The sequence below is a fragment of the Staurois parvus genome, unplaced genomic scaffold, assembly GCF_062004578.1.
Source record: "Staurois parvus isolate SC_StPar_1 unplaced genomic scaffold, SC_StPar_1.0 ptg001650l, whole genome shotgun sequence".
Lineage (NCBI taxonomy): Eukaryota > Metazoa > Chordata > Amphibia > Anura > Ranidae > Staurois > Staurois parvus.
The window spans coordinates 181,903-196,972 of NW_028319446.1; the positions used below are offsets into that span (position 1 = coordinate 181,903).

The 15,070-nt window shown below is 41.3% G+C and overlaps 1 protein-coding gene across 1 annotated transcript in view; it reads left to right on the forward strand.

Moving 5' to 3' along the window:
• LOC149434864 (HHIP-like protein 1) overlaps positions 1 to 15,070 on the forward strand; it is a 48,509-nt gene that overhangs the window by 23,149 nt on the left and 10,290 nt on the right. Inside the window, exons 3-4 of the mRNA XM_089663295.1 lie at positions 9,121 to 9,264; positions 10,931 to 11,259. Coding sequence (XP_089519421.1) covers positions 9,121 to 9,264; positions 10,931 to 11,259 — 473 coding nt within the window. The remainder of the gene's footprint in view (positions 1 to 9,120; positions 9,265 to 10,930; positions 11,260 to 15,070) is intronic.

Consider the following 15,070-nt stretch of genomic DNA (forward strand, 5'->3'; position numbering starts at 1 on the left):
ATACAGGTATGTTCCTGGAATTTAGCACTGTTAATACATTAGGTTCACTGACTGAAATGTATCTCCCCTTGACTTCTTATCATTCTTTGGGGACTCTATCAGAATAATTTCTACTTGGAGTTCTCATTCTTGCATGCTGAAGCATGCAGTCTCCAATAGAGACAATTGCATTATTATGAATATCCATAGGATTTGGTTGTGTAGTGGAAACACATTGCAGAGAACTTGCTGATGGAGTGCTCAAGAGTTGAACTATTCAACATCCTGTTAAATAAAAAATAGAAAAAGGGAAAATCTAATAATAATTTTTAAAATCACATTTCTACTACTTTCTGAGAAACCTGGCATTGTAATTCTGGGCAACAAAGTTATCAGTTTTACGAACTGTACTTTCCTTCAGGTATTACAAGGTACAGTAACTAATCACTCATTGAGAGGTCAATCAGGAGTAATCTTTCTTGGATCTGACTTCAATATTCAAAAATCGCATTAGTTACTATGAATCCACTTGTGTATACCCAACATTGATATTTTACTTTTGTTTATATTTTGTACTTCTGTACATCTGTGTCCTGAATCTTCTCCTGAGTTCTTAAAGTATATCAAACCAAAATGTTTTATTTTTGTTTTGAACAGAGGAAGGAAATATCCATCTTTTTTTCCCTGTATGTGTCTTGCTCGGCAGATTCACCCTCTTTTTGCCCTGGTGATTGTCACCAGACCTCCAAGTGAGAGAAATCCAAATTTGTGAGTTTTCAAAGCTGTTCTATTCATGTTTGAATAGACAGGAATCTTCTAACTGGGACACTGGTTGCATGTTGAACTGACTTAGGTTCACCGCACACGTTACAGTGTGACTGTAGAATCTTCTTTAGATCCAGGTTGAAGTGCAAGGACCTGTCTGAATAAACATAAAGATTAAGTTTACACTAGCTTCAAAAGCAGGCATCTCATGAGCATTTTTGAAGCCCACAAAATTGTGTGCATTGCAGCGAATAGTGTTGCTCACATGGTTGCGTTAACGTTGTGTCAATATTGAACGGACGTGTCATTTGCTAAGCTTTACCACTCCCCAATGCCCCATAGTAAGCCAATGGGTTATGTCAATGCCCAGGCATTCCATCCGTTGTCAGCACTCTCTCTCTCCTCTCCCTTGAAGTCGACTGCTGAGGAGATCATGTGACTGGACTGGAGTGCCCTGAGAATGGGTAAGTACATGCATCTTCCTTCTACAGGGTAGTTATTATAAGTGTTAGAAGGTGGGTGGGAGGCATTTTAAGTTTAGTTAGATCTAGGCATAGGTGTGAATGGAGTCTAAACAAAGTATTCAATTTATATTCAACCAGTTACTACATCGTTGATAGTAAATCTAAAAGTCATTGTACAATCAGATTGTAATATGTATAGGTAGTTTTATATCTGTTGGGACACAGTTTTTAATGGTAATTCTTAAATAAATTGTACAGCTAAATTGACATATGTGTAAAGATGCGTACACATGGATCGAAATGCAACTGGTTCAGCAGGTACCCAGCCAAAATTCAGTCTGTGCATTAGGGCCATGTAGGACGGAAGTCAATCAGTAGATCGATTACTGTTGAATGGGACTGTTGGAAACCTTTTATTCGATCAGCTTCTGCAGCATTCATAAGTGTAGTCTGACAGTGGAGGAGTCCCCGCTCTCAGCATACAAAAGATCTTAGGGATATTAGGGAGGATTCCTCTGTCCATCTCACTTGTGTGGATAGGGAAATCTGTTAATTTTTCTCATTTAGTCCACTGGCTGAATAAAAAAAAAAAAATCTAAGCTTGTATACCCACCAAGTAACGTTATCTGTTGGGGACACCAACAACCCATTTTGTGTCCATTTTGTGACCCATTTCCGCTAGATTTTTAAAATTAATTTACATAGAATGCAGAAGAACATGTGAGAATCCTCCTATGTGGCACAAGGAAAGAAATCCCATAATCAGTTGAGAGGGGTGATCCCAAAACTGCAGTCAAGAGATACAAAATAATGTGGTTTATTCAATTTTCCTGCTTTCTGTAACTGAAATATCACTTTTAGTTTGGCTTATCCTGTAAACATGTGGGCAGTGCTCACTGGGCCTTTTACTCCTCTCAGTCCTCCGGACTCTCCAGTGTACGTGCTCGCTTATGCCTGGGACCAGACTGGGCCACATTCATGTGACATCAACATAATGGCAGCTCCTTGACTTAGAAGTGAGCCGTACACCCGTTTCTCTGTATCATAATCTGAATCTGTATACAGGTGCCTACCGGTCCCACGATACATACCTGCTCAGGATGTGACATTTTGAAGAAGACACCACATTGCAGTGTCCCGTTCCACAAGTTTGGTTAGACTTCACCACCCATCTCCCAGTGACAGAGCGGGTCTTGCCAGGAATCAAGCCGGACTACCTAATTAACTCTTCGTACCATACAGCTAGGTCCCTATCATGCGACATAATGAGAATCACAAAATAACAGTTCAGCATAAAGCGCAGTCTTTCCCTAGCATTCCCAGTCCCTAACTACAGGCTTGTGTGCTGCCCCAGCAACCTACTCAGGAAAGAGTCCTTGGCTGATATCTTCTGGGGGGTCTGCAAGTCCCAATAATCCCCCTACATGTGGAAAGCTCCAGGCCACATGTTTGTAGCAGCTTTGTTGGAATCAGGAAGAGAAGTGCTCTCCCACATCTTGCTGGCTGGTTGTGTCATTCCATAACATGTATCAGGCTGTGTGTTGTGGGATCACAAGGCTCAGCAGCCCCATGCATGTCAGCAGGCTCTTCAGGCAGGCAATCTCAAGTGAGGACAGTCAGGATGGGAAACTAGCAAAAAGCAGAAGGAACAGAGAGGAGCTTTTGGTGGTTGCTGGAGGGTCGGGTTAAATCTCAGCTGTTAGCCTTCCCTCTTCCCACATGGCTTGAACTCATCTGGACAGAGCTCCCTCATTATTTTGCCAAAAACATAACCGGGAAATAAGTTAACCACCGGCCCTCCAGAGGATGTACCCCCTTCCTGACCAGGCCATTTTTTGCGATACAGCGCTGTGTTACTTTAACTGACAATTGCACGGTCATGTAACACTGCACCCAAAGGAAATTTACATCCTTTTTTCCCACAAATTGAGCTTTCTTTTGATGGTATTTGATTGCTTGTACATTTTTTATTTTTTGCGCTAATAACAAAACAATACCGACAATTTTTAGAAAAAAAATATTTTTAACTTTGCTATTAAACATGTACTGTAAAAAAATTTTAAATCAAATTTTGTCATAAATTTAGGCCAAAATATATTCTGCTACATGTCTTTGCTAAAAAAAATCCCAATACGTGTAAATTAATTGGTTTACGTGAAAGTTATAGCATTTACAAATGGCGTATAGATACTGGAATTTTTTTTTAATTTACTAGTAATGGCGGTGATCAGGGACTGTGGCGGACATTCTGACACTGGGGGGAACTGACTTGGTGCCACTGATATCCCCAGTGACATCAATACAGTGATCAGTGCTAATAAAAAGCACTGACACTGTGCTAATGGCATTGGGCAGGAAGGGGTTAACTACTGGAGCGATCAAAGGGTTAACTGTGTACTGTTTCACTATGTGCACTGTGTATGTGCTTCACTGTAAGCACCCTGTTTTGTATGGCTGTATTATGCAGAACCATACTAAGCAATGTGCAGGAGCTGACAGGGGAGAGATCTGTGTTGTTTATACACGTCTCTCCCTCGTCGAAGACACTCAGCTATCACCGGGTGCCAGCGAGTAATCACCGGGTGGGACCCGGTGATTGACAGCCAAGGCCACGAATGGCCCCTACCCGGAACTGCAAAATCACGTATATGTACCCGTGCCGCCCTATGCATAGAAGCAGTTAATCTTTTCCCTCTCTGCCAGGCAGCAGCTAACTAGCACTTCAACCTGCTTACAGAGAATAGGTGCAGGTACTCCAACCCAACCCCCTTGTCTTCACTGCCTACCCACTTCCAAGCACTGTGTCTTGTCTCCATCCCCTACCCACCCTCCAGTATTGCCTTCTTTAGAGATTACAGAACCAAGTATCATTTTGTTGTGCTAAGTAATTTGGATGGAATTTGTTAATGATAACAAGAAAAGCAGTAAAATAGATCCCATGCAGCCCACAATAAAAAAAATCCAGTAACAATAAACCCTCCCCTCCCCCCCTTCCCTCAGGAGCAATATATTCTTCCCTGCATCAGTATACACCCCCTGCAATAATTGATCCCCCACCAATAACAATAAATGCACTCCAGCAACAATAGACCCTAGTCAGCAACAACAGATCCCCCAGCAGCCAGCATCTATAGACCAGCAGGCAGTGACAGTAGACCCCCCTCAACAGTACCACTCATCCAGTAACATAAGACCCCTCCACAATAGTAGATCCCCCCTTTTCAATCAACAATACTAGATCCTTCAATATCCAGCATAATAGACCCTGCAGAATACCCCAGCACATATTGTACATTCAGTTCTGGAGGTGCCAAAACTGTACAACAATATTACAGCTGAAAAAAAGCCCTGCCTAAAAATTACCATCAGCCTTTAACTTATCAGGAACAACAAGTGTAGTGTATACAGTATTCTATTCCAACATAATAAAATGTAAATTTTTTTTTTGCCTCTTCTGTTTTGTACTGTAGCGTTTTATATACTGCAGAATAGCATGCAACCCCAGCAGCTGGGGATCATCAAGCATTCAACATTAACATTAAAAAATTGCAGTTTGCCTTGATCTCATCTGGTATTTGAGAAGTGTACTGTGCAGTATGATTTATTTCAGACGGTAATCTGAGAGCTGAGATGTGACGAAACTGTTTCCATATTAATTGTCTGGCAAGATAGAATATATACTTTGTGGTAAGGAGTCTGACTATAGCATGCAGGAAGGGGTCTGGACTAGGATTTCGGCACGTACACACTGTTCTTCTGAATTCTGTGCTCAGACATTTCTACGCATTGTAAACTGTGTACAGTACACAAAATGCTCCATACAGGACGTGATATGCCCTGTAAACATTTTAACAATTGTACTGCTTGGTTTGCATTATACAAAGACCAGCCATTTATATATATATTCCTCAATATATTAGAATTAGCCATTTGTATACAGAGTTTTATCATTCAGCTAATATGTAAAGTGTTCAGGAGAGGCATAAAGGGGTTTATTTACTAAAGCTGGAGAGTCCAAAATCAGACTCCCTTCTGCATAGAAACCAGTCAGCTTCTAACCTCAGCTTGTTCAATGAAGCTTTGGCAATGAAACCTGGAAGCTGATTGGTTTCTATGCATAAGGGAGTCTGATTTTGGACTCTCCAGCTTTAGTAAATAAACCCCAAAGAGTCCACGGCCCAACTGAGGTCATGGATTCTTTATACAATACAACATTTAAAGTGATAGACTAAACTCTAGCCACTAGTAAATATACATTTCCTATGACCAAATAACATTTCCAGTTAGATATACACCACCAAGTTGTTTGTTTTTATAAGTAAGTAAAGCTATTGCCACAGTCCGGCCCCCTAAAGTTTGTAGGGCAATAAACTGAACCTTTCTTTAGAAAGTTTCAAGACCCCTGCCTTAGAGTAACATAGAGGCTGCCATGGATGACTTCCCACTCTGCAAATTCTATTTGCCTGGTTTTCTTGGTCACCTTGCTCCAGCTGGAGTTCATAACCAAGAACAATTACACAGATAAGGACTTGTGACTTCACTCTAACTTTCCTTATCTACATACTTTCATGGGGTCAATGACTTGGAAAGTATTGAAACCACATTTTCAGCAAGACAGCCAGGCAACTGGAAATGTATGGAGTTCAGCAATGGCAGCACCCATATTTCTGTTAGGAAAAGTGTACATTAATAATGTAATGAATACATCTGTCTCACAAACTTTACATTTTAGGAATTAAATATTTATTTAAGAGGCATTTTTTGAAACTACAAGCCTATGTGCCACACTGTGGCAGGTTTTGAATTTATTCCATCTGCCTCCATAGAAATCTAAGGGTGAACGGAGGAAACCAAGTGCCATCACTACGTATATTATTATGCATATTCTAGTTATAGCATATAATGTTCTTAAGACAATACAAAATATTCAGTGAATTAAACATATACCTTTATAAATCAGTGGGATATCTCTGTATTATTATTATAGAGGATTTATATAAAGAACATTACTGTAAATGTGGTGGTTTACATTTTTAGAAAGTTTCTGCTTATAGCATAGAACACTCTGCAGGCATTTCTGAAATAAAGAAGGTGGCTACACGATTTTCAATTTAACAGTCCAGTGGGATATTATAAATAGTTTGTGGCAAACAGTCTGCTTGCAGTAGGCAGGAAGAAATGACAGTTAGAAGGAAAAGTATGGCCTCAGCTGGCTGTAAACAGAGTGCTGGGTGAATAAAGAAATACATGTACCCTCCTTAGAATATGCCCTGTATCCCATATTACAGCCATCAGAGAAGATTCAGAATATCATGTATTAAATACTGCAGGCAACATAGAAGATTTAAAGTATCATGTACACAGTACTGCATGTATCATAAAAGACATAGACTGCCATGTACCCAGTAATGCAAAAAGCATAGATGGCATAAAATGCAAAGCACTCATTACTGCAGCCAGGATAGAAGGCACATAATGCCATGCACTCAGTACTGTAAGCAGCATAGAAAGGCATAGAATGCCATGCACTTGGTGCTGCAGGCAGCATAGATGTCTCAGAATGTCCTGTGTTCTGTACCTCAGACATCACAAAAGGCAAAAAGCTCCATGTACCTAGCATTGCTGGCAGCATAGAAGGCATAACATATCATGTACCCAGTTTTGCAGGAAGCATGGAAGGTGTAAAATGCCATGTACCCAGTGCTGCAGGCAGCATAGAAGACATACAATATCAAGTATCCAGTAATGCAGAGAGTATAGCAGGTATAGAATGCCATGTACCCACTACTGCAGGCAGCTAAAAAGGTATAGAATGCCATTTACCCAGTATTGAAGACAGCATTGAGGGCATATGATAACAAGTACTCAGTACTGCAGAAAGTATAGAAGGTATAGAATGTCATGTACCTAGTACTGCAGAGAGCATAGAAGGTGTAGAATGCCATGTACCCAGTACTGCAACCAGCATAGAAAGTATAGAATGCCGTGTACCCAGTACTGCAGGAAGCATGGAATGCCATGTACCCAGTGCTGCAGGCAGCATAAAAGGTATAGAATGCCATGTACCCAATACTGCAGCCAGCATAGAAAGTATAGAATGCTATGTACCAAGTGCTGCAAGCAGCATAGACTACATATAATATCAAGTATCCAGTAATGCAGAGAGCATAGCAGGTATAGAATGCCATGTACCCACTACTGCAGGCAGCTAAAAAGGTATAGAATGCCATTTACCCAGTATTGAAGACAGCATTGAGGACATATGATAACAAGTACTCAGTACTGCAGAGGGCATATAAGGTATAGAATGTCATGTACCCAGTACTGCAGACAGCATAGACGGCATAGCATGTCATGTACTCAGTACTGCAGACAGCATAGACGACATAGAATGTCATGTACTCAGTACTGCAGACAGCACAGATGGCATAGAATCTCATGTACTCAGTACTGCAGACAGCACAGATGGCATAGAATCTCATGTACTCAGTACTGCAGACAGCACAGATGGCATAGAATCTCATGTACTCAGTACTGTAGACAGCACAGATGGCATAGAATCTCATGTACTCAGTACTGCAGACAGCACAGATGGCATATAATCTCATGTACCCAGTACTGCAGGCAGCATAGAAGGTATAGAATGTCATGTACCCAGTACTGCAGACAGCACAGATGGCATAGAATCTCATGTACTCAGTACTGCAGGCAGCATAGAAGGTATAGAATGTCATGTACCCAGTACTGCAGACAGCATAGACGGCATAGCATGTCATGTACTCAGTACTGCAGACAGCATAGACGACATAGAATGTCATGTACCCAGTACTGCAGACAGCACAGATGGCATAGAATCTCATGTACTCAGTACTGCAGACAGCACAGATGGCATAGAATCTCATGTACTCAGTACTGCAGGCAGCATAGAAGGTATAGAATGTCATGTACCTAGTACTGCAGACAGCATAGACGGCATGGAATCCCATGTACCCAGTAATGCAGGTGGCATAGAATCCCATGTACCCAGTACTGCAGGCAGAATAGAATGTCATGTACCCAGTACTGAAGGCAGCATAGAAGGTATAGAATGTCATGTACCCAGTACTGCAGAGAGCATAGAAAGTATAGAATGTCATGTACCCAGTACTGCAGAGATCATAGAAGGTATAGAATGTCATGTACCCAGCAGGGGTGGACTGACAACTCATGGGGCCCCCGGGCAATAGGGGATCATGGGGCCCCTGTGTCCTTGCCCACACTCAAAGCACACCCAAAAAAAGCCTATAAAAAAGGTACCAAGGGCATTTCTTGGGGCCCCCTACTGACCCCTGGCCCTCGGGCAGTGCCCGAGTGCTTCAATGGTCAGTCTGCCCCTGGTACCCAGTACTGCAGAGAGCATAGAAGGTATAGAATGTCATGTAACTAGTACTGCAGGCAGCATAGATGGCATAGAATCCCATGTACCCAGTACTACAGGCAGTGGATTGCAGCAGTGGATTGGACAGCTTTATGGTGGTGCAGATATTTGATAGTTCCTCTCCTGAACCTTCTGTAGAAAACTAAAATTCTGAAACAAGAATGACCCTTCGGTCCAAGAGACCTCTTACTGTCATTGGTTATGCTTTGTTTTCCTGGTTTCTTTCTTCCAAGCCATACTCTGTGATTTGTACTTTTGTAGAGTTGCCTGTCCAAGACTGAGCATAATCTGAAGACTAACCTAAAGACAGCCACATAAGCAGTCCTTGCTGGAAATCCGTGTACATGGACCTTAGCTATGCATTCCACCATTCCATATATGCTTTCTATAGTATAGAGACAGAAAAGAGTTCAGTGTTCAGTATGGATAAATACTAGTATACATTCTGTATATTAGATTGAGTGACCACATCTAATCATTTGTATGTGTTTTCAGAATAATCCTAGAAGTGACAGAACCTGCATCCAACCACAATGGGGGACAAATACTATTTGGAATCGATGGATACCTATACATCTTCACGGGGGATGGAGGAAGAGCTGGTGATCCATTTGGAGAGTTTGGCAATGCCCAAAACAAGTAAGTACAGATTACACTGTTCAACAAATTTTTATTTTTTGCCAGTTTTGGAAACAAAAGGATCCATTTCTTAATGAATTTCACATTCTGAGTTCAAATATAACAATGAAATTTGTCAATTGGCTCTAGTTTTTCTGTAAACGGAAAGTTTTCTACTATAGGCGTAATGACTACATAATGCACAATAATTATATAGATAGATGTCTTTCCACAAATATAAAGCAAGTGATATTGACTACATAACAAAGCCTAAATGGCATAATATATTGCATAGGATTACCAAGAAAAATTATAGCCATAAGCTAAGTTGAATCATTTTAATACTTAGGATTCTCACTAGTTTTGTCTTCAGTTTGTGTCGGTTTTGCTTCTCTTGGCTTTTCTCTTGTATTCGAGGAAAGGGCTATCTCTTACAACTGCACGTGACTACACGCTTCAGGTTCTTCCTCACTTGACTCAACCACGAAGGATTCTGGTGCTTTAGGAATTGGTAGCCCGTCTCCATGAGGAACTGGACGTATTGCCGATGGAATATTTGGATAGCGCACAGATAACTTTTTCTTCTTATTTAGCCCTTTTACAATTGGAGGCACCATACAAAAGTAACAATTACTAACATGATCTGTTGGCTCTCTCCAAATCATTGGCACAGTGAAAGGCATAGATGCCTTTTTTCCATTCAACCATTGCTCCAGTGCCGTCCCACAAGAATTGCAGCATATATGTGGTGCCCAGCTCTTGTCCTGGTCTCCTATCTTGCAGCCAAAATACAAGTTGTAGGCTTTCTTAATCATTCCTGTTATCCTCCTTTTTTGTGAGATAAAAGTTATTTCACCGCAGATATAGCAGAAATTATCTGCTTTATTCACACAAGTTCGAGGCATTACTGAGTAGCCTATATAAGCATAAAACGAAATGTAAAGACGCTGTCGAACTACAATCAGCTACAGATACTGCAGCTTTTATGCAGTGAAGTGATGCAATTAAAGGCTAATATTGCATCATCTCAGTATACATGCAATTTTCTATTGGTCACCAGTATCAATTGCGCAATATGCAGCTGAAGTTGCATCATAATTTTGAATGGCTTACGTCATTAGATGGGTGAATATATCATGGAAACTAGAGCCAATCAACATTTTTTAGGGTCCTTTTCATTTTCAGCACCCCAAAATTATGTAAGATTAGCTAATTTTATGCCCAAAACTTTTTACCTGTTGAACAGTGTTATTAAAGCCAAACTCCAGACAATTTGCCCAGTTTTATGCAGAATTTCATGTTTGCTCTTTGTTCTAACTTGCTGTCCATGATGAAATAGCAAACGTGGTAATGCACATGGTCAGAATAGCACCAGTTGCACAGCTCCCATTGTACAAAGGATGATATCTTTTGACACACTGACCTATGAAGGCTGGTGCTCCCTGTGACTGTGCATGCAGCCTTGTGCTGACATCTGTTGGCGTGTTACAAAACCAGTCTCAAAATTTTTTGATACAACCTCATATATATATACAGTATATAAAATATATTTAGGATACAAGCACACATCAAGTGATAATACGTTGTATATTGCTTAAGTGCATCTTAACATAAAAAGCTAATTCCACCAATTTATTAGATTGGTCTTCTGAGGAAAACTAACATATTGATTTTTTTTCCCAAACAGATCCTCTCTCTTAGGGAAAGTCCTAAGGATCAATGTCACTGGCAATGACAAGGGACTTCCCTACCGTATACCACCGGACAACCCCTTCCTGCGAGAACGCACAGCTCGCCCAGAGGTATACGCCTACGGGGCCAGAAACATGTGGCGCTGCTCAGTGGACAGAGGTGACCCAGTCACTGGGAAAGGACGGGGGCGGATTATCTGTGGTGATGTTGGACAGAACAAGTTTGAGGAGGTGGATCTCATCCAGAAGGGTGGCAATTATGGCTGGAGAGCCAAGGAGGGATTCTCCTGTTATGACAAGAAGCTGTGTAACAACGCATCTCTCAGTGAGTCACCAAACAACATGATTGTTAATGAAAACCTGAATAGAGAAATACTTAGGCCATTGCTGACCTCCTCTAAAAATGCTAGTTGCTTGACTGCTTCTGGCTTCAGTGCATTGTCAGTCACTGACATAAAGCAAACTCATCAGAATTCCTCATCTGCATACTTGTTTAGGTCAGTACCTTAGAAAGTAATGCAACCAGTGGATCAGCGGCAAGGCAATTAGTATTTTCAGAAGCAAAAATCTGCAATGGCAGCCTCCAAACACATATAGTGTATACATCCTCTCTTTATTGTGCAGCCAGGTGACTGATCCTACCATAAATATCCTTGTTCAGAGAATTACTGTTAGATGGTGGCAACTTTCTGCCCTTATCCAATTGTGCATTGTCACCGTGCAACATCAGCTTCTGATGGAGATGTCCAACTTTTGGTATGTGAATACCCCCCTCTCTGTTCAACAGAAGCTGGTCATAAGGCTGGCTTCTGCTGAACAGTCCTGCTGGAGAACCAGCATTTGATCAGCTGCTGCAGCCAATTTCTGCAGCTCTAATGAGTGTATTCTGACAGGTGGAATCCATGCAATGGGGGAGATCCCTGCATCCACATCACTTGTGTGAATGCAGGGAACTGTGAGTGCTTTTGCTTTTTTTAATTTAACCTGCTGGTTGAATGAAAAAAAAAAATCTATGTGTATACCCTGCTTGCCATTCAGTTAAGATTTTATTTGGGTGACTCTGCTTTTTCATTTATTTATTCATTAAAGTTTCTTAAGATCAAACTTTGGTATAAATGTAATATTTGTGATCATTTTTGGAATTAACCTCAGTATTTAATTGTTATTTATGGTATTCATTTATTGCTGTTGCTTGATCCAGGTCAGAAATGAATAAAAAAAAGGAACCCACGGGAAACCAGTTGCCCAGAGTAGGCAATAAATAGCCTTAATAAATCAGATCAGTAATAGTTTAGGCTTATAGCTGCCTTGATATAGCCGCAGTTAGCCATAGACATTTCTGGAGTCTAGTCATCTGAAAAAGATCATGGTAAATACATAAAACAAATTATACATCATAAACCTTTTTGGCAAAAAATTGATAAAACCAATTGTAATTTATGAGCCACCCATTCCTCACTGATCCCTGGGCTTGCTGAAAGGTGGATGTTACTTGCATACCAGCTTCCTTTTTGGCTTTTTGCATTCACACACATGACATCTCAGAACTGCGAAGGTAGTTGGTACAAGAAGAATTTCCTCTGCTAGATACCATCTAAATGGAGAGCAGATAGCTGTACCTACCATGTGTTGCTATCTTAATTGGTATACACAGCATCTTAGCACATTATGGCAGAGTTACCTGGCAAGCGGTCCCCTCTAGCACTGGGCACTGCTGTCTGCTTCCGGTCTTTCTTCGGAGCTCCATCTCTTCGGTTGCTTGGTTGGCCAAGCCATGATGAAGTCACTGCCATGCACAGGAGTCACACCATCACAGTACAGAGCATTGCTCTAAACTGGGGGTCAGCAACCAGTAGATCTTGGCCAGGTGACTGGTAGATCTCAGTCTTGGCTTGCTGGCATGCCATCCCAGAGCATCAAACAGAGTGCAATGCAGAGGGACTACTTCTAAAGTTGGAGCTGTAGTATGGAGCAAGAGCTGCATAAATTGATGTCTCCTCTGTAGTGCTGCTCTTATGCCCTGTCATGGTTGGTGGGTGTAGCACCTACCAAGCATTACCCATTCAAGTGAATGAGGTTGCTTTGCAATTGCCCTGCAACCTTGTGCAGTACAGCAAACAAGGGGTTAAACAGGCAGTGGTGTGTTGTTTTCTCACCACCTGCTTGAAGCTCTTGGACCTCGCAGAAGCATGCAGTTTCAGGGCACTTGCAGAGTGGCCCACTTACTTGTATGGGTCTCGATTGACAGGTGGTAGAACCCACCAAAAGCAACAGGGGGTGTAATTCCTGCTGCGGCATGTGTACACCTTTTGGCTGCTGCCTCAGCAGCTAAAGGGGGTAGGGATTGGGGGGGTAAAACCATGATTCAAACCTCCCCCAACTTCAAATGTGAATAAGCCCTTAGGGTGTCGCTGCCAATTACAACTAAGGGCTCATTCACAGGTGCAGTAGGCACTGCTGCTCCTCTGCAAAGAGATTCCTGTATGTTTGACAGATGGTGAGGAGGCACCTCCTCATCACTTGATTAAACCCATGATTGCCGTGCAATACATGAGAATGTGACATGGTAGTATGGCAATTAGAGGTATAAATCAGGTGTGAGGAGGCAACACTGTGCCCATTGATCTTTGACTTCTCCTATGTTGTTCAGGTAGATCTCAGCCTCTTTAAGGTTGCCTAACCCTGCTGTAAACATACACTGAGCTCTGCATGCGTGGCACAGAATATATAAACGCTGAGAGGCAGGGGGAAGGGTTTATGACAGAAGAGACCAATGGGGTCTCTTGTCCTAAAATCCTACCTGTTAGAGTTTCTTTAGGTTTAGGGCCACAATCACAACATATCTTATTAGTACTTGCCCATGGAAAAATGCCCTCCTACCCTTCAGCCCAGTCCTCCATTATATCCTACTGATCCTTCATAATGCACCTCTATGGACTTGGTGTGGTTGTTGCTGAATAACCAAACTCACATCAAGATAAATTAAGTAAACTTTGTGTCTTTAGAACAGAGGTAAAATTTACCTGACAGTGTAATTATCTTACCTGAATTTGCTATTTTGATAAGAAGTGATTTAAAACAAAAAGAGATGATATATTCCAGATATACACTCGGCACTCAGCATATGCACACACTTAGAATCCACAATATCATCTGTCACACAGAGACACGATGCAATCGTTCCAAAGTCTGCAGCATATTACACAATGATAGGAAGGAAGTTTATCTTCTAGTGTCTGGATGTATGGTAGACTCATACAAGGCCACGTCACAGGGCATCAGCACATCTGTCTCGATCACCTCAGAAAAGTGGGTCACATATGTTTTTATTTAGGGTCCCTTTGCTGCTGTAACCATGAGTCAATAAATGTAATGAGAATTTTGAAATAAGCTTTGTGTACCAATATTTCCTGTTCATCGTATTCTGATCCTAATACTTTTCTCATAGCATTGATTCAGAAGGGAAAAACAGTGATGCAGTTGCTAACAAATAATCACAATGGACACAAATTTCCTTCTTGTTTATATCACTGAAAGTCAGGTTAATTCTCTGTATTAGCCCCAATGACGAAGCATACTTACAACAGATAGAAATTCCATTTCCAATAATTAAAGGCAACCAAACCACATTTATATCTACTGTGTAACATAGGTCAGGTAAGATAGTGCCTAGGTGGTCTTACAAAGTGATGCGGTCCTGAGTTGGACTCCCACTTGTCTGCATGGGGTTTGTCTGTTCACCCTGATGAATCTTGAATGGGTGTAGCCAATCAGTACTGAGTATGAATTTCTTATTTTGACCAATCCTAAATTGAGGAAGAGGGGGGGGCACCTGAAGGCTTTTGATATTATGCTACCTGTTAATGTAAATAGCAGGCCTTCTCCATTGTTTAAAACCAGTCTGTAAGAAAGTAAGGCTGGCCATATAAGGGTCATGTTTTTTGATTAGCCAGTGGGCTGATTGCAAAAACAATGAATGGATCCTTCCATCCACACAAGCGAGGTGGATATAGGAATCCTCCCTGCTGTGCTATTGTATTTGATTAGATTGAGTATTAGGGTTAGAATTGGATGAACAGGAAATATTGGTACACAAAGCTTATTTCAAAATTCTCATTACATTCATTGACTCAAGT